Source organism: Prionailurus viverrinus, chromosome A1 (assembly GCF_022837055.1).
Source record: "Prionailurus viverrinus isolate Anna chromosome A1, UM_Priviv_1.0, whole genome shotgun sequence".
In the NCBI taxonomy this organism is placed as follows: Eukaryota; Metazoa; Chordata; class Mammalia; order Carnivora; family Felidae; genus Prionailurus; species Prionailurus viverrinus.
Genome location: NC_062561.1, coordinates 188,710,191 through 188,730,759, shown reverse-complemented (window position 1 = coordinate 188,730,759; position 20,569 = coordinate 188,710,191). Strand labels below are relative to the sequence as shown.

General features: G+C 39.4%; 1 protein-coding gene across 1 annotated transcript in view; it reads right to left on the bottom strand.

Annotated features, from left to right (window-relative positions):
• Positions 1 to 1,689: 1,689 nt before the first annotated feature.
• ATP10B (ATPase phospholipid transporting 10B (putative)) overlaps positions 1,690 to 20,569 on the bottom strand; it is a 350,924-nt gene continuing 332,044 nt past the window's right edge. Inside the window, exons 25-26 of the mRNA XM_047860005.1 lie at positions 9,294 to 9,481; positions 1,690 to 4,407 (exon numbers count right to left, since the gene is read on the bottom strand). Coding sequence (XP_047715961.1) covers positions 4,170 to 4,407; positions 9,294 to 9,481 — 426 coding nt within the window. The 3' untranslated portion in view covers positions 1,690 to 4,169. The remainder of the gene's footprint in view (positions 4,408 to 9,293; positions 9,482 to 20,569) is intronic.

Sequence of the window (20,569 nt, the reverse complement as noted above, 5' to 3'; positions counted from 1 at the left end):
GCAGGATAGAAATTTCTGGCTAGGTGATCAGCTCACTGGAAGATATTTTAGGGATGTGCAGGCATGAGTTATAGTTCTTTTTAGCTATTAGTATTTTCTGAGACTTTTGTGTGGGTGCTCAATCCAGCTGAACATGGTGTGGTCTTTCTTCAGGTCACATTGCCAGTCTGTGACAGAGTTGTGGTGGAATTCTGGCTAACTACCGAACTACCTTGCCTCTCAGGAGAATGGAAAAAAACAGACCCTCTGTCATCTGGTTCCTGTCTGCCCCTTCAGCCCCATCTTGTAGTTGTGTAGCTTTGTGGCTAGGAGTATAGGCTTTGGTTTCAGACTCTTGAATGCTGCCTCCCCACTGGTTGTGAGACTGTGTCCTATTTATGTAACTTGACTTTACCTCAGTTTCTCCTTTTGTAATTGAATGTAATGTGATGGATTGCAAATGACCTCAAATTTCTTTGTAGATCCTATCATTAAAGGTAGAGGATATTTTCCCAACCCCTTGAAACTGGGCTGGCCTTATGATTTGATAGAATACAAATCAGCAGCACTGATGATGTGTGAGTTCTGAGCCTAGGTCTCAAGAGGCTTTGTAGATTATGTTCTCACTCCCAGAACATTGCTGACATGTGACACTGTTGGTTGATGATTTTAAGGATGGGAGATCCCAGCCATCCCACCTCAAATAGAATTGTGAGAACATAAGTAATTGTATTAGTCCACTAAATTTTGCGGGGAAGGGGAGTGGTTTGTTCTGTCACAGAAACTAACTGAAATAGTAGAAAATAACAGTCCCTATCTCGGAGGGTTGCTTTGAGGTTTACATGATGATATGCACTTAGTCTAGTGTGTAGCACACAGTGAGCTAGTACAGTTGTTACTATAAGCATTATCACAGGGTCACTATCTCTTTTTTATTTGTGTTCTAGTCATGCTGACCTTTCCTTTTTTTTTTTCTCCTCCTCCTCCTTCTGTATACCAAACTTGTCCTTTTTAGGACTTTTGTAATTAATTCTCTCCATTTGGAATGGCCAGGTCTTATTATCATGGTTGAAGTCCCCTCTCCTCCCCTCCATGGGAAGACCTTTTCCTGATCACCCTGGGAACCACCCCGTCCCTTCTTCTCCATTCTTCTTTCTCCTCACGGAGTACAATGATCCTATTTATTTACTTGATTATTGCCTCTCTTCCCTTTTAGGTTGTAAATTCCTTGAGGGGAGGACATGGCCCTGTTTTGTTTCCTATTTTATCCTTGCTGCCTAATACAGTGCTGTGTATAGCAGGCACTCGATATTTTCTGAATGAGTGACTGAAAAGAGGCACCTGTATCAATCGGGAATTGAGCCTAGTGTCAGGATTCCAGCAAGAGGAGAGTAGCCAGGTTAGAGTTTCAGACAGAGGAGACTCTCTGTGCTGCTGCTTCTAATTCCTACAGCCATTTTGGTTTGTGTCACACTCTCATGTTGGATCAAATATGTTCCTGATAGTCTGTCTGACAAAGTGTGAGTTTAAGACTGAGTCTTAAGACTGAGTCTCTGTCTTAAACTCACAGCCCCTAGCACATCACAAGGCATCTAGTAGGGGCTTAACAGAAGTTTATTGGATAGATAAATGGATGGACAGATGACTAGAATAAATGAATGAGTGTGAAGAAGGATGGGTGAACAAATGAGATGGTGCCCAGAACTTCCGACAATTGTGAAAAACAATATTTATTTCTTTTTTTCTAATAAAGAATAGCACATTTCCAGCCAACCAGTAAAAGAAAAAGTATAAAAATTACTAAGTACAGTCATTAGCATAATGTTATAGGAAAAATTATAACCTTTTCCCCTAAATGGCATGTTGGGTGGTCACAGTTGCTTTGGTTTTAAAGGGGGGCAAGAGTAGGTAATAAGCTATCTCAGGTGGCCCAGGACTGAGGAAATTTTCAGTATAAAACTTGGAAAACCCCAGGCAAACTGGGATGGTTGGTCATGCAAGAAAGAGTGTGACATCACAATGTTGGGTATGGCTTGGCATTTAGGTACAGTGGTCTGACATCTGCATGACTTTCTTATTACCTTGTTTCCTCTTAGCTCTGAAATAAAAATTCCTGTGTTATTGTTGAGGATGTTACAACTTTCAAAGGGTTTTCATGTCCCTTATGTAATTTTGACTTGATCCTTAGGCCAAGTCCAGGAGGTAAGGCAGTTCTAACCTAATTTGCAGGTGTGGCATCTTGTTTCAAGGCTCCTGGCTCCTAGAGAGTACAGTAGCAATGACTCAATCCAGATTTCCTGAAGCCAGTGTTCTTTCCACTATTCTCTTCCTCTCTGAAACATCCCACCTGTCTCAATATGGCTTGCAGGAGTGGGCAGGAATCAAATGGGGGAAAGGGATGACCTTGAGATCCAAGTTTTGGCTCAATCTTCTCATTTGGAACAATTCATATCATTACTACTTTGCCTCTCTAACAATCTCCATGTAGGATTCTCCTGTTGGCCATTATTGGTAACATCATGTGGCACAGTCAGTAAAACAGATACAGCATACTGACTCCAGGATAATGCTTCAAATGGTCCCTCCAGTTAGGTTTGTTAGCAGAATGGTCAGTGGATGAGCTCAGTTTGCCATTTGCTAACTTGATTGTTGAGATCTTTTTGTTCATCTTTGCTGAAAAGTTACTCAAGTGTTAAGTCAACTTGTGTGTGCCGGGTGCTATGACTCTTAGGCTCAAAGACTTATCACAACATTGCATCCATCCCTAATATACAGGGATTTTGCTGAATATATAGGTACTATCCTAAAGAGGAGAGGGTTCAGTAGCCTTCTCTGGCTTATCTTAACAATAGGGACAGGCTATACTTGCCCATAGTATACCTTAATTCTCTTGATAGCCTCTTAGAATTCTATCAGCCATTTTTAAAATTTCAATACTTTTTTGAGTTCTTTTACATTTTGGCACTTATAACTCTATGGATAAGAAGTTGTGTAATCCTTTTACCTCTACAGTGAGACTTACTCTGATTCTCCCTAAAATAACTGAAGCATGGGTCGGTGTCTTCCAGGTCTTTAAGGTGTAATTGTTTGGGCTCAGTGTTGCTGTCATACATACTATTCCGAGTGCAGATGTATTAAAGTCTACCAATCTTAGAGCTGAATGAGGATGTGTACTTGTATTTTAAGAATGAATAAATAGCTTTAAAAAAGAATACTGCTCCTATCCTCTTGGTACAGATTGTGGACATATGGTCTATTAGCTAAAGCTTGGGGTTTCCAGTGCACCCATTTGCTTTAGCATGTTCCTTCTGCCTCTTACACTAGCTGTGGACCTATAATTCTCAAAAGTCTCTGTGACACTGAGTTAAAATCTAGTTTTAATCTTTAGATATGGTTTTCTTTGGGTTAGAGACAAAAACAACCCAATTCTTGATGAATGAAAGAATTCATATACTCAAGAATTCATATACTCAAGATAAAGTACTTGTGTGTATGGGTTTCTTTTGAAACTTTAATTCTTGGCACAACAAGGTGATGTGTCTGGGCTTGACAAGCCCAGAAACTTCCATACCTTGAGAAATTGCCTGGGTAGATATATCTCTTAGAATATTGGAAAAGTATGGCCTAGTTGCATTGGCCACTGGCTATACTTATCTAAAGACCCACAAGAATGTCTCTGGGCTAAAAAAAAAATTAAAACTCAATGCATGAGAAACATAGCTTCCTTATAAAAATTCTGTTTGCATGATCTGCTACCTGGCAGCAGGAGAAAGGTAGAGGGTGACTGGTTTCCAGTCTTTTTATGTCAAAGCCCTTGGGGCCAGCACTTTCTTCAAGGAAGTCAAACCTGGTCAGGAGAAAAGAACAAGAATGACACATCCTTTCCTCCATGAAAAGGAAGAGTCATGGGTTAATTAGGCCATTGATTGGGTGGTTTCCTCTGAGTTTATGCAGATCTCTGCAGGCTATTCATATGGTCAGTGAACTCTGAGATCAGCGATGACTGCTCCTCCTTGAGGGCCAGTACTCAGCAATCTGTCCACTTGAGTAGGTTCCAGAAGCCATTGTCCTACTAGACCCAGAAGAAGGTATTCCCTGGATTAGAGTTTAGCTGAGGAGTCCTCTGGGCATGGGTCATCCCTCAGATGGTCTCTACTGCATTTCTCTCCATGCAGCACCCAGTCCTTCTTTCACTTGTACTTGGAAGGGCTAGAGCTCTTTGGGCTGTTGGCTCTGAAGTCCTGTTCTGGGACAGGTGGCACTGGATGGTGGGTATGCTGAGCCTCTTCAGGAATGGGGGCAGACCTCTGTCTGTTTCTCCAACTCTGGATTTCTAGATCTCTTTTGTCCATGGGGAGTTTGTCGATTTTCTGAGCTTTTAAGATCAGAGACTTCCCATAAGTCCCTTGTAGAGATAGGAAAAAGTACCTGGTATGAAATAAAAGAATAAAGGCATGTTGATTTTTGTTGACTTCTTGAATTTCAGTATTGAAAAGGACCTTAGAATCTAACTCCCCACACAGGGCAAGATCCTCTTTGTTACACTCCTGTTGGCTATCAAATCTATGTCTAGGCATCTCTGGAATTGGGGAGTTCAACAATAACAAAATATAATAGCTAACATTTATTATCTACCAGGACTATCCTAAGTGATTTAGGCGTTAACTTCATTCTTCCAACAATCCCATGAAGTTGTACTTTCGTTTCTCTGTATGTACAGATGAGGAAACTGAGGCACAAAGAGATTAGTGATTTGTCCAGGGGAGCCACACAGTGGTGGAGTGGTGATCAGAACCAAGCACTCTGGATCCCAAGGCTTTTATCCACCATGTACAAGGTGGTGCATTCTATTTCTGGGCAATTCTAAATCAGGAAAATGTACTTCCTTTGTAATGTCAATGCTTTGTCTAACTTATTAATGTTTAAGTAGTTTCTAAATACATGTTCTTTCCCTGAATCTGTGGGTTGACTTGACAGCATCACTATATTATCACTATTTGCTAGATGAAGAAACTGAGTCCCTAAGTGATAAGAAGGGTTTCCCAAGATTTCCAGAGAAGTTAATTGACCTCCCTGAATGGTTAACTCAGGTGTTTCTTTCCCCCTGCCAAGTTGAAGGTAGTGGACTCTGGATTTGGGAGTCTCCATCTGTGTTTAGAATCTAAGTTTAGGGAAAAAAGGAATGAGAAGGTGAATAAAACCATGTGGTATATGGAGAAAAAAATCACACCATTACATCATTTTGTGATATTGGGCAATTCATGTTCCCTGTTTTGGTGTCAGTTTCTTAACCTAAAGTGTAATTCAGTTGCTCAGGATACCTGTGATCTTTTCCAAAAATAATCCTTTAAAAGTTTTATTTCTAAAGCCTTATAGAAAGACTCCATCCTTCCACTATTGTCTAAAAACTTTAGGGTGACATTACAGTGGCCAAAGGGTTTCTGAAGACAACAGTAGTTTCCATGGAATCAGATAAACTTTCCCTCATTCTTTCTCTTCTCACCCAGTGAGGCAGTACTGGTGACCATATATATGTTTCAGGAAATACTAACTTTCTTGCTTGGAAATTTGAATTTTCTCAGTTTAAGCCTTTCCTCCAAGCTATCACTTTCCTTCTTCCAGCCATTTATTTAACAAATATTTGTAGAGTCCCTACAATGGGCCAGGCCCCAAGGGATTAAAGTGTGAACAAGACAAGGTTCTTGCTCTCATGTAGCACGTAAGTAGACTTCTAAATGCAGAGAGCACAGAGAGTGTCAAACACCTGATCTAGTTTGAGAGACCTTCCTTGAGAAGGAAACATTTGAGGACTGAGAGATGCATAGGAGGTAGCCAGGCAAAGAGGGGGTGAGAGAACAAAATCCTGAGCATGATGGCTGAAGTATGGATAGTGAGGACAGAGTGTGGAAATATGACACAGAAGGTGTTGGTAAGGCCAGAGCAGGCAAGGTCTGGGGGCCATATCTTGGTTTTTGTGCTTTATTGTGATGACCTTGGGAAGCCCTTGGGAGGGACATACACGGATGACACGATTATACTTTGACACAATAATAATAGGTTAGAGCAAACCCAATAGGAGACTACTGAAGTAATTGGGGTAAAAAGATTAGAAATAGAGCAGATGGATATGAGAAATAGGTACAAGACAAAACTGTCAGGTCTTGGTGACAAGCCAGATATGAGGTGGTGAGTGGTATCAAGGATAACTCCCAGGGGTCTGTCCTGGTCCTGTGTGGGTAGCATTTGAGAGAACTCTGGAGGAGACCCAAGTTTCTTTGATGGTGGTGCTGACAGAGGATGGATTATGAATTAAATTATAGAGGTCTCTCAGTTTCCTCAGACCTAACATGCCTAGTGGAGGTGATGATTGGTATCTAGAAAGATGTATCTAGAATTCAGAAGAGAGGTCTGGACTGGGAATTTATATTGGAGATTTGTCTGTTAAAAATGATATTTAACTTCACAATAGTGGTTGCTATGTATATGGTGAGAACATAAAGTCAGAAGACAGAAGAACCCAAGACTAAGACTAGACATCAACTATGTCAAGGACATGAAGCAGCAAGGAAAATAAAGGAGAAGTAGGAGAAAGATGAAGAGAATGTTGTGTGATTTAAGCCAAGGAAAGAGTGTTCAAGGACTGTTATCCTCTCTTGTAGCTAATTAAGATACTGCTTTGTGTTGTAAAGTTAGTGTGTTATTTCTTTTGTCTTATCTGTAAAATAATTTACATATTCCTAGTTTAAGAGACTCAGTACAGTTCTTTAATATTGCTTGAATTAATTAGACCAAGATAAGTGAGGTCACAGCTAGTGGGCTAATTATCACAAGCTTGGTGAGTGAGATCAATCTCCATTTTGATAAATATAGCTTATAACTTCAAGTGAACAAATAGTTTTCTGTGGTGAACATTCGATTATGTAGATTTCTTTAAGAAACATTTATTGTTCCAAAGTTATAAGTCCACAGTCGTTGGAACTATTAAAATAATTGTTTCCCTATCAGAGGAAACCTCTGCCTTTCTTACTAAACAACATTAAACAGAAATCCAACTTTATGATGATAATAAAGAATAGCAGAGATTTAACTTCTGTGTTATTGGTAACTAGCAAGTAAATATTTTCCAGCTTTCCCCTAATTTGTCCCTCATCTGTTTTAACAATCTATAACACTGAAGGTTCATCTTGTCAACAGTCTTCATTCTTTTCAAGGATCATCATCAAACTGGTTGCTGTTGGCTCTAAGTGTTTTCTAGCCAAGGGTAAGCAAAGAATGTATGATAATTTTCTTTCCATATCCTAAATCTGATACAGAACAGGGAGCTCAGTCCTTGGGTAATGGTGATCATAACTGTGTGTAACCCTAAAGTGTGGACAAAAAATCCATATATTTGATGATTTTTCCAATGAGAGCACAATCTTCTTTGTCTCCCCCAAGGGTTTGGGCTGAAGAAGGTGTGGGGTGGGCAATATTTCCTCTGAGGTTTGTACTTGTTCTTAATTGCTTCCTGCTCTTCACTCAGTGCCCTCTACCAATACTAGTCACTTTCACCTGTATTATGGTCACAGTTTTGTCTGAATCATATACTGAGTTGCAGGTTTCTTGAGAACAAGGGCTCTGTTTTATTCACCTTTCTGTTCTTCTAACATATATTGCTCGTTTATCTCAGAGTGAAGCATATGTGATGGGAACCATGGTAAATGCTGGTTATATAATAGTAAGAAGGATACCTTCTATCCAGGAGTTAATGGTCAGAGACAGACAACAAATGGCTGAAGGCAGTGACAGGGTTACACCAAGGTGATGGGAACACATAGGAGAGGGGGATGTATTTCCAAGTAGGAAGGTAGGCAAAGTCACAGAAGGGTTGGAATTGATGCCTGAAATGATGTCAGAGAATGAGGATGTTTGGTAATAGGAAGTATATTCCAAGTAGAAGAAATTGCATGAATAAGGGCAGGAAGGTGAGAAGGCATGGGCCTTCAGGGGAGCACAGGAAGCCTGGTGGTGTTGAATCCAAACTTTGAAGCAGGGAGGTGGGAGAGGACTGATGCTGCAGACACCAGCAAGGGACAAGGAGGGAGGCATTGCACATAGAGCATACTTAGAACTCAACTGGTATTTATGTTTACCATCTAGGTATCTTCAGCCTTTATGCATCAGAGGTCAAGGCTCTGAGTTGGCTTAGGACAAGGAAATGGAAACCAACCTAGGTTAAGCAAGGTGCCACATTTATTAAAGGAAGTAAGGTCTGCTATAGTTCTCTAATTTTGGATTAGAAAAAGTTCTGTGCAGTGTTGAGATAGTCTGTTTACTATAGCTTATAATGGTAGGGAGGCTGAATTTTGATGTTTAGAGTGGAAAGATCTTAAGAATAGAGAGGGGCTAAGTCTTGCCCATGGGGTACATCATTGTGAAGTTCACTGACTGCTCTGACTAGAGTGTGGGCTGCAGAATAGAACACTGGCCATTGAATTGGGAGAATCCAGCTCCCACTGTTATGTGTGGTGGACTTGTGGACACATTATGTTCTTTCTTGGGACTTAGCTGTCCCATGAGCAAGTGGGACTAGAACCATAGCTCTGTTTAACTTCTAGGTGATGGCAAAAGCAAAATGAAGTGCTAGGTAGCATGTGGCAAGAGTGAGCTTCAAGGAAATATAAGGTATTATTGTTGCTGTTTTTCTGGATAAGGCAAATGCAGAAGGTTTAGGCTAGAAATGTTAGAAATAGTCCCTGGACATAAATGATTTATTTGGCTAATACAGGTTGTGGGTGTGTGTGTGTTAAACAAATTTGAGTAACATTAAAAAGTTGGCTATTTCATGCAAAATTTGCATTTATGAAAAAAAAATCTAAAGCTCTGGAATGCTAAGACTTGATCTTTCCTGGTGGCAATGATAGGGTGAAGCTGAGAAGGTCTTTTTCCCCACGTCTGTACTTCACCTGGTTTGTTGCAGTTGCTTGTCTGTCCCTGTAGATATTTGAGTATGAGACTCCTTGGCTAGTTAATAAATGATCCCTTATGTACAACAAAATTTGTAAGGCAGGAGGGCAGGAATTATTACTCATTTTACAGATACCACAACTGAGGCCAAGCCAGTTGGGGACTTTGCTACTCTGTGGCTGACCTCGGACCACACTCTGTGTTATTTGCTTTTTAGTTTATTGGTCTCTCTGTCCTAGTACCCTGTCTTTGAAACTGTAGTCTCAAGGTTCCTATCAGGAATCAAACTCCTGACTCTTGGATTATGAAAATGGCTTAATAAGTGGGCATTGGTAGTTCTATGAAGACGACAGCCCCTGTACTCAAACCTTGGCAGAAGAGCTGTGACTGGTGTGACGAAGCAGATGAGGTAGAAAGTGGGGTCTGAGAGCTGGCTTTCCATCACCCAATAGGGATTGGTGGGACTGTTGCAGTTGATGCAGATGGCATTGTAAACAAGGGACACCACAAAGTACATCAGGAAGCTGCCTGCCAGAACAAGTCCGTGGATAATGGTCTGTGGAAGGAAAGGAGAAGTAAACACTGTTAAAAGTATAGCTTAGATCGGGAGGCAGTACAATCATGGCAGTTGGCTAACTTTGTTGTAAACATTTTTTGGGGGGAGATAAAAAATTAAAAAAAAAACATGCAGCTTAATGGATCATTATAAAGTGAACACCCATGTTGCTATAATCCAGAATTTGAACACACCTACCCAAAGAACCCTGAAAGATTCTGTCTCACCCTTGACTTTGGTGATAATTTCCAAGCCATCCTTTGTAGTTTCACTGCCTATCTACTGTTTTCTAAATGTTAGGTAAATAGAATCCTATTTGGTGTGATGAATCCATTTTTTTCACATGTGGCTGCAGTTTATTATTTTCAAAGCAGACTTGAATCAGACTTGATCAGACTGTTGTCTGATCTTATTCTGTTTTGTGTTTCTTTCCCCATTCTTATCCTCTTTTAAACTTACTATTTTGTACAATTTCATTTTCTCCCTTTACTGGTTTGAAAGTTATACACTCCATTTCTATTCTTTCAGTGATTACTCAATAAATGATAATAAGCAATCTTAAATTACCACAGTCTAAAATATGTAACTACTTTTCCCTCCTCCTGAATTATACAAGGACTTTAGAGCACTTTAACTCTTAACCTCTCTCCTGACTTATTGCTACTGCATTTTTTTCCGATTTTTTAAAAAAATTCAAGTTAGTTAACATACAATGTTGTCCTGGTTTTAGGAGTAGAACCCAGTGATTCATCTGTTACATATGACACCCAGCGCTCATCCCAAGAAGTGCCCTCCTTAATGCCCATCACCCATTTAGCCCATCCCCACACCACTTCCCCTCCAGCAATCCTGTTTGTTCCTTGTATTTAAGCGTCTCTAATGGTTTGCCTCCTTATAGTTGAATATTGTCAATATTCATTAAAATTCAGTTACATGTTGACTACTGTTTATGACTTCATTCCTTCTTGCATCTTGGACCATCCATCTGAGATTTTTTTCCTTTTGCTTTTTACCTCCTTTAGAATTGCCTTTAGTGGGAATCTGCTGGTGATCTATTCTGATGTTTTATTTCATTCTCATACTTGAAGGATATTTTTGACAGATAACAGAATTCTTGTTTGGCAGTTCTTTTTTTCTTTGCATATTTAAAATAGCACTCCATTGTCTTTTCGCTTATGTTTTTGCTACTGAGATGTCTGTTACTTTTGTTTGTAAGAATGAAATCTTTATGTCTTAAGATCTGGCTATTTTTATGGTTTTTGTCTTTAGTATTCTATAGTTTCTTTATGGTAAGTATGTGTTTCTTTTATCTTGGGTTTTGTTGAACTTGAATTTGTGGATAGATGTTTTTCATTTTTGCAAAATTCTTAAGTAACCATCTTTTTTTGTGTGTGCTTTACATTTTATTTATTTTTTTAATATATGAAATTTAGTAACCATCTTTTAAACTTACTGCCTATCTCATTTTCTCTCTCCTTTCCTTAGACTCTGATCAAATGTATGTAGACCTTTTCAGATGCCACACTATCCTCTATACATTTTGTACCTTTTCCATAATTTTTATTTTTCTTCTGTTTTATATTTTGCATAATTTCTCTTAACAAATTCAATAAATCTCCCTTTCAATTTTTTTCTGATTTTTTGTTAAGCCAGCCACTGTATTTTACTTCTAAATGTTTTATTTGGTTTCTTTTTAAATTTTCTAGGTTGCTTTGTATAGTTTACCAATCCTTGCAGATATTTTAAAGCTTATTCTTTACTTCTTTAAACATAGTAAACATAATTTTCTATAATATATATCTAATACCAACATCTGAAATATATTTTTTTCTTTAATTTATTTATTTTGGGATAGAGAGTGCATAAGCAGGGGAGTAGCCTAAGCAGGTTCCGATCTGTGTAGGGCCCAATGTGGGGCTCTATCTCATGAACTGTGAGATCATGACCTAAGTTGAAATCAAGAGTCAGCTGCTTAACTGAATGAGCCATCCAGGTGCCCCTGATGCTTGTTTTTTTTTGATCCTCACCAATTGGTTTTTGTTTCTTTGAGAGTTGGTTACTTTGGATTATGTGATGCTCATTGCCCTTAAAGTTGCTAGGAACAGTTTGAGGCATAGGATGAGATACCTTTCTCTAGAGAGGGTGTATGTGTTTATTTTGCAATGTCCTTGGCAACTGTCAGTCTTGAATTCACTTTAAACTGAATTCACATGTCAAAATTTGGCTCAACGAAGTACTAGAAACTTGGGCTGCAAATATGTCTGAGGCCAGCCCATGGTTCTTTTCCTAGGACAGTTCTTTTTTACAGATTCTCCAAGCCCTGTTCACAATGAGAATGATTCCTACAGTACCTGCTGGGGAGATTGAATAGGTAGGTCCATTTTTTTGGGTGTACCGTTACCCTGAGGTATAGCTTTGTGGTCCTAATTTATTTATTTTTAAGAATTAAACATTTATTTGCCTTCTAAAAAGATAGAAGCAATAAATCATAAAAACTTCTTTAAAAAAAAGTCTTTGAAAATAACTTTTCATGGCTTCCAGGGGAAGAAAATCCATCACCTGGTTAGCATCAGGTGGTATCAGTAGTTGATTGATGTTTTTCTTTTTCTTTTCTTTTTTAAAGATTTACATCCAAGTTAGTTAGCATATAGTGCAACGATGATTTCAGGAGTAGATTCCTTAATTCCCCTTATCCATTTAGCCCATCTCCCCTCCCACAACCCCTCCAGTAACCCTGTGTGTTCTCCATATTTAAGAATCTCTTGTCTCTCCCCTCCCCCGTTTTTATATTATTTTTGCTTCCCTTCTCTTATGTTCATCTGTTTTGTATCTTTTTCTTTTTAACTTAATTTTTTATTTTTAAAAATTTACATCCAAATTAGTTAGCATATAGTGCAACAATGATTTCAGGAGTAGATTCCTTAGTGCCCCTTACCCATTTAGCCCATCCCCCCTCCCACAACCTTTCCGTTAACCCTCAGTTTGTTTTCCATATTTATGAGTCTCCTCTGTTTTGTCCTCCTCCCTGTTTTTATATTATTTTTGTTTCCCTTCTCTTATGTTCATCTATTTTGTCTTTTAAAGTCCTCATATGAGTGAAGTCATATGATTTTTGTCTTTCTCTGACTAATTTCACTTAGCATAATACCCTCTAGTTCCATCCATGTAGTTGCAAATGGCAAGATTTCACTCTTTTTGATTGCCGAGTAATTCTCCATTGGATATATATGTACCACATCTTCTTTATCCATTCATCCATCAATGGACATTTGGGCTCTTTCCATACTTCGGCTATTGTTGATAGTGCTGCTATAAACATTGGGGTGCGTGTGCCCGTTTGAAACAGCATACCTGTGTCCCATGGATAAATGCCTAGTAGTGCAATTGCTGGGTCGTAGGGTAGTTCTATTTTTAATTTTTTGAGGAGCCTCCATACTGTTTTCCAGAGTGCTACACCAGTTTGCTTTCTTTGGGGGTCCTAATTTAATGTGGGCTCTTATTAGACTCTTGCCTTGGGTGGCTGGGTTTGATTTCTGAACTTTTTGCTCAGTCAAGGTGCCAGAAACAAAGTTCTTTTTGAGCAGGGTTGCAAATACCCTCAAGGAAACAGGATTTGGGTCTTTGTCTAGAATCCCCCCTTCTCAAAGGTTTTTGTTACTATCCTGTTAGCTTTTTTATGATTTTGAAGAGTTTTTTTTTTAATTATTCATTTTTAGTTTTCAGTAGGAGAGATGATCTGAATAATCCAGCCCCTGTTCGTGAAGAAGAAAGCAGTTAGCTATTTTTTGTTGTTGTTGTTATTTAGTTAGTTTTGTTAGGTAGCAGTTAGCTGCTTTGGTGGGAACTGTGGAAACTGACAGTTATTCAAATTCATGTTTGATTTCTATCTGGGAAAACAAAGAGACTGTCCTTCTGCTTCAGGTACTTTCAAAAGAGAAATGCGTTTTTTCATAATGATTCCAATAGCTGACTCCTTTGCCAAGAGCACTGGAAATTGCCAGTAACCACTGGGTTAGCTAGTCTAGAGATGCATTAGGTGAGTTAATAATGCTGAATGGTGAGTGAAAGGAACAGGTACCCTCTTTGAAAGCAGCCAGATGCAGTGCTGTGAGAAAGTGGGCTGAGTGACCAGTTAGGATACAGAATCTTTAGTCTCATCACCCATATGATATATGGTTGAGGACTGCTTATGCATTTCAATGCATTTTGAAAAGTTAAAAGAGAGTAGAATTCTTCTTGGGAAATATCTTGGGCTAGTTTTTTAAAAAATGGAATTAAATTGTGAAATACTTCAAGCATACAGATAGTACACCTCATATAGCCAGCACCTAGCTTTATCAATTTTAACTTTGTCATATTTGCCTCCAATTTTTATTAAGAAATTAAGTTTAACATATACAATTAAAGCACCCGTAATACCCCGCAAATGTTTTCTCTTTAGTCTAGAACATAAATTCAGTGTTCTCATCACTCTCATACACATTTTATACCTACATGTTTATGAATACTTTTTTACTTTATCATGTACATGTATCCTTCAACTTTTTTTCCACTAGACCTTATCCTTTTGGAGTTTCATCCATGTTGATAGATATGGCTTTAGTTAGTTATTTTACCTGTTCTATTGTATGAATATGCCACAATTTATTTTCCTATTGATGAACACTTATGCTTTTTCTTTTCTTTTTTTTTTCTATTAAGAATGATTAATTCTTGAACATGTTTCTGTATATACACATGCAAGAGTAATTTTCAGGATGCATCATACTTATAAGTGGAATTGTGTCATAGCAGATGAGTACTTAAACTCCTCCAGCTATTTTCAAATTGCTCTCCAGAGTGATGGCATTAGCTTATATTTTGTAGTCTACTACCAGGATATAAAAGTTCCTTGGTCGGGACTTATTATCTTTAACACACTGCTGAGTCGATTTGCCATTCACTTAAAATATTTATTTATTTTGAGAGAGAGAGAGAACTCCAGCAGGGGAGGGGCAGGGAGAGAGGGAGAAAGAATTCCAAGCAGGCTCTGTGCTGTGAGCACAGAGCCCAATGCAGGGTTTCATCTCAAGAACTGAGAGATTATGACCTGGGTCCAAATCAAGAGGGGGACACTTCACAGACTGAGCCACCCAGGCACCCTGCCAATAATTTATTTAGAAGTTTTATATCTCTGTTTGTTATGGTCTATGATTTTCTTTCCTTGTGACCTATGCTTATTTCGATATCAGGATTATTTTAGCTAATTTCTGTAATGGTGACTGGTTTATTCAGGTTTGCTGACTGACCTCGGTTATGTTTTGGTAAATTTTAAAGAAATTATCAACTTGGTTTAAATTTTCAAAAAATATTAAAAAAATGATTATAGCTATGTTTATCAGTCTTTTTCATCTTATTTTTGTGGTCTTTGTGTATGTCTGTGTGTGTGTGTGTCTTCTCCTGGATCAGTTTTGCCAGAGATTAGTTTTATTTTTTTATTTTTTTATTTTTTTGATGTTTTTTACATTTATTTTTTTTTTTTCTGAAATTTATTGACAAATTGGTTTCCATACAACACCCAGTGCTCATCCCAAAAGGTGCCCTCCTCAATACCCATCACCCACCCTCTCCTCCCTCCCACCCCCCATCAACCCTCAGTTTGTTCTCAGTTTTTAACAGTCTCTTATGCTTTGGCTCTCTCCCTTTCTAACCTCTTTTTTTTTTTTTCCTTCCCCTCCCCCATGGGTTCCTGTTAAGTTTCTCAGGATCCACATAAGAGTGAGACCATATGGTATCTGTCTTTCTCTGTATGGCTTATTTCACTTAGCATCACACTCTCCAGTTCCATCCACGTTGCTACAAAAGGCCATATTTCATTTTTTCTCATTGCCATGTAATATTCCATTGTGTATATAAACCACAATTTCTTTATCCATTCATCAGTTGATGGACATTTAGGCTCTTTCCATAATTTGGCTATTGTTGAGAGTGCTGCTATGAACATTGGGGTACAAGTGGCCCTATGCATCAGTGCTCCTGTATCCCTTGGATAAATTCCTAGCAGTGCTATTGCTGGGTCATAGGGTAGGTCTATTTTTAATTTTCTGAGGAACCTCCACACTGCTTTCCAGAGCGGCTGCACCAATTTGCATTCCCACCAACAGTGCAAGAGGGTTCCCGTTTCTCCACATCCTCTCCAGCATCTATAGTCTCCTGATTTGTTCATTTTGGCCACTCTGACTGGCGTGAGGTGATACCTGAGTGTGGTTTTGATTTGTATTTCCCTGATAAGGAGCGACGCTGAACATCTTTTCATGTGTCTGTTGGCCATCCGGATGTCTTCTTTAGAGAAGTGTCTATTCATGTTTTCTGCCCATTTCTTCACTGGGTTATTTGTTTTTCGGGTGTGGAGTTTGGTGAGCTCTTTATAGATTTTGGATACTAGCCCTTTGTCCGATATGTCATTTGCAAATATCTTTTCCCATTCCGTTGGTTGCCTTTTAGTTTTGTTGGTTGTTTCCTTTGCTGTGCAGAAGCTTTTTATCTTCATAAGGTCCCAGTAATTCACTTTTGCTTTTAATTCCCTTGCCTTTGGGGATGTGTCGAGTAAGAGATTGCTACGGCTGAGGTCAGAGAGGTCTTTTCCTGCTTTCTCCTCTAAGGTTTTGATGGTTTCCTGTCTCATATTTAGGTCCTTTATCCATTTTGAGCTTATTTTTGTGAATGGTGTGAGAAAGTGGTCTAGTTTCAACCTTCTGCATGTTGCTGTCCAGTTCTCCCAGCACCATTTGTTAAAGAGGCTGTCTTTTTTCCATTGGATGTTCTTTCCTGCTTTGTCAAAGATGAGTTGGCCATACGTTTGTGGGTCTAGTTCTGGGGTTTCTATTCTATTCCATTGGTCTATGTGTCTGTTTTGGTGCCAATACCATGCTGTCTTGATGATGACAGCTTTGTAGTAGAGGCTAAAGTCTGGGATTGTGATGCCTCCTGCTTTGGTCTTCTTCTTCAAAATTCCTTTGGCTATTCGGGGCCTTTTGTGGTTCCATATGAATTTTAGGATTGCTTGTTCTAGTTTCGAGAAGAATGCTGGTGCAATTTTGATTGGGATTGCATTGAATGTGTAGATAGCTTTGGGTAGTATTGACATTTTGACAATATTTATTTTTCCAATCCATGAGCAGGGAATGTCTTTCCATTTCTTTAAATCTTCTTCAATTTCCTTCAGAAGCTTTCTATAGTTTTCAGCATACAGATCCTTTACATCTTTGGTTAGATTTATTCCTAGGTATTTTATGCTTCTTGGTGCAATTGTGAATGGGATCAGTTTCTTTATTTGTCTTTCTGTTGCTTCATTGTTAGTGTATAAGAATGCAACTGATTTCTGTACGTTGATTTTGTAGCCTGCAACTTTGCTGAATTCCTGTATCAGTTCTAGCAGACTTTTGGTGGAGTCTATCGGATTTTCCATGTATAATATCATGTCATCTGCAAAAAGCGAAAGCTTGACTTCATCTTTGCCAATTTTGATGCCTTTGATTTCCTTTTGTTGTCTGATTGCTGATGCTAGAACTTCCAGCACTATGTTAAACAGCAGCAGTGAGAGTGGGCATCCTTGTCGTGTTCCTGATCTCAGGGAAAAAGCTTTCAGTTTTTCCCCATTGAGGATGATGTTAGCTGTGGGCTTTTCATAAATGGCTTTTATGATCTTTAAGTATGTTCCTTCTATCCCGACTTTCTCAAGGGTTTTTATTAAGAAAGGGTGCTGGATTTTGTCGAAGGCCTTTTCTGCATCGATTGACAGGATCATATGGTTCTTCTCTTTTTTTTTGTTAATGTGATGTATCACGTTGATTGATTTGCAAATGTTGAACCAGCCCTGCATCCCAGGAATGAATCCCACTTGATCATGGTGAATAATTCTTTTTATATGCCGTTGAATTCGATTTGCTAGTATCTTATTGAGAATTTTTGCATCCATATTCATCAGGGATATTGGCCTGTAGTTCTCTTTTTTTACTGGGTCTCTGTCTGGTTTAGGAATCAAAGTAATACTGGCTTCATAGAATGAGTCTGGAAGTTTTCCTTCCCTTTCTATTTCTTGGAATAGCTTGAGAAGGATAGGTATTATCTCTGCTTTAAACGTCTGGTAGAACTCCCCTGGGAAGCCATCTGGTCCTGGACTCTTATTTGTTGGGAGATTTTTGATAACCGATTCAATTTCTTCGCTGGTTATGGGTCTGTTCAAGCTTTCTATTTCCTCTGGATTGAGTTTTGGAAGCGTGTGGGTGTTCAGGAATTCGTCCATTTCTTCCAGGTTGTCCAATTTGTTGGCATATAAGTTTTCATAGTATTCCCTGATAATTGTTTGTATCTCTGAGGGATTGGTTGTAATAGTTCCATTTTCATTCATGATTTTATCTATTTGGGTCATCTCCCTTTTCTTTTTGAGAAGCCTGGCTAGAGGTTTGTCAATTTTGTTTATTTTTTCAAAAAACCAACTCTTGGTTTCGTTGATCTGCTCTACAGTTTTTTTAGTTTCTATATTGTTTATTTCTGCTCTGATCTTTATTATTTCTCTTCTTCTGCTGGGCTTAGGCTGCCTTTGCTGTTCTGCTTCTAGTTCCTTTAGGTGTGCTGTTAGATTTTGTATTTGGGATTTTTCTTGTTTCTTGAGATAGGCCTGGATTGCAATGTATTTTCCTCTCAGGACTGCCTTTGCTGCGTCCCAAAGCGTTTGGATTGTTGTATTTTCATTTTCGTTTGTTTCCATATATTTTTTAATTTCTTCTCTAATTGCCTGGTTGACCCACTCATTCGTTAGTAGGGTGTTCTTTAACCTCCATGCTTTTGGAGGTTTTCCAGACTTTTTCCTGTGGTTGATTTCAAGCTTCATGGCATTGTGGTCTGAAAGTAAGCATGGTATAATTTCAATTCTTGTAAACTTATGAAGGGCTGTTTTGTGACCCAATATATGATCTATCTTGGAGAATGTTCCATGTGCACTCGAGAAGAAAGTATATTCTGTTGCTTTGGGATGCAGAGTTCTAAATATATCTGTCAAGTCCATCTCATCCAATGTCTCATTCAGGGCCCTTGTTTCTTTATTGACCGTGTGTCTAGTTGATCTATCCATTTCTGTAAGTGGTGTATTAAAGTCCCCTGCAATTACCACATTCTTATCAATAAGGTTGCTTATGTTTATGAGTAATTGTTTTATATATTTGGGGGCTCCGGTATTCGGTGCATAGACATTGATAATTGTTAGCTCTTCCTGATGGATAGACCCTGTAACTATTATATAATGTCCTTCTTCATCTCTTGTTACAGCCTTTAATTTAAAGTCTAGTTTGTCTGATAGAAGTATGGCTACTCCAGCTTTCTTTTGGCTTCCAGTCGCATGATAAATAGTTCTCCATCCCCTCACTCTCAATCTAAAGGTGTCCTCAGGTCTAAAATGAGTCTCTTGTAGACAGCAAATAGATGGGTCTTGTTTTTTTATCCATTCTGATACCCTATGTCTTTTGGTTGGCGCATTTAATCCATTTACATTCAGTGTTATTATAGAAAGATACGGGTTTAGAGTCATTGTGATGTCTGTATGTTTTATGCTTATAGTGATGTCTCTGGGACTTTGTCTCACAGGGTCCCCCTTAGGATCTCTTGTAGGGCTGGTTTAGTGGTGACAAATTCCTTCAGTTTTTGTTTGTTTGGGAAGACCTTTATCTCTCCTTCTATTCTAAATGACAGACTTGCTGGATAAAGGATTCTCGGCTGCATATTTTTTCTGTCTAGCACCCTGAAAATCTCTTGCCAATTCTTTCTGGCCTGCCAAGTTTCAAAAGAGAGATCAGTCACGAGTCTTATAGGTCTCCCTTTATATGTGAGGGCACGTTTACCCCTTGCTGCTTTCAGAATTTTCTCTTTATCCTTGTATTTTGCCAGTTTCACTATGATATGTCGTGCAGAAGATCGATTCAAGTTACGTCTGAAGGGAGTTCTCTGTGCCTCTTGGATTTCAATGCCTTTTTCCTTCCCCAGTTCAGGGAAGTTTTCAGCTATGATTTCTTCAAGTACCCCTTCAGCACCTTTCCCTCTCTCTTCCTCCTCTGGGATACCAATTATGCGTATATTATTTCTTTTTAGTGTATCACTTAATTCTCTAATTTTCCCCTCATACTCCTGGATTTTTTTATCTCTCTTTTTCTCAGCTTCCTCTTTTTCCATAACTTTATCTTCTAGTTCACCTATTCTCTCCTCTGCCTCTTCAAGCCGAGCTGTGGTGGTTTCCATTTTGTTATGCATTTCGTTTAAAGCGTTTTTCAGCTCCTCGTGACTGTTCCTTAGTCCCTTGATCTCTGTAGCAAGAGATTCTCTGCTGTCCTGTATACTGTTTTCAAGCCCAGCGATTAATTTCATGACTATTATTCTAAATTCACTTTCTGTTATATCATTTAAATCCTTTTTGATCAGCTCATTAGCTGTTGTTATTTCCTGGAGATTCTTCTGAGGGGAGTTCTTCCGCTTGGTCATTTTGGATAGTCCCTGGCGTGGTGAGGACCTGCAGGGCACTTCCCCTGTGCTGTGGTGTATACCTGGAGTTGGTGGGCGGGGCCACAGTCAGACCTGATGTCTGCCCCCAGCCCACCGCTGGGGCCACAGTCAGACTGGTGTGTGCCTTCTCTTCCCCTCTCCTAGGGGCGGGATTCACTGTGGGGTGGTGTGGCTCGTCTGGGCTACTTGCACCGTGCCAGGCTTGTGATGCTGGGGATCTGGCGTATTAGCTGGGGTGGGTAGGCAAGGTGCTCGGGGGCAGGAGGGGCAGGCTTAGATCGCTTCTCCTTAGGTGATCCACTTCAGGAGGGGCCCTGTGGCAGCGGGAGGGAGTCAGATCCGCTGCCGGAGGTTTGGCTCCGCAGAAGCGCAGAGTTGGGTGTTTGCGCTGAGCGAGCAAGTTCCCTGGCAGGAACCGGTTCCCTTTGGGATTTCGGCTGGGGGATGGGCGGGGGAAATGGCGCTGGCGAGCGCCTTTGTTCCCCACCAAACTGAGCTCTGTTGTCAGGGGGCTCAGCAGCTCTCCCTCCCTTTGTCCTCCAGCCTTCCCGCTTTCTG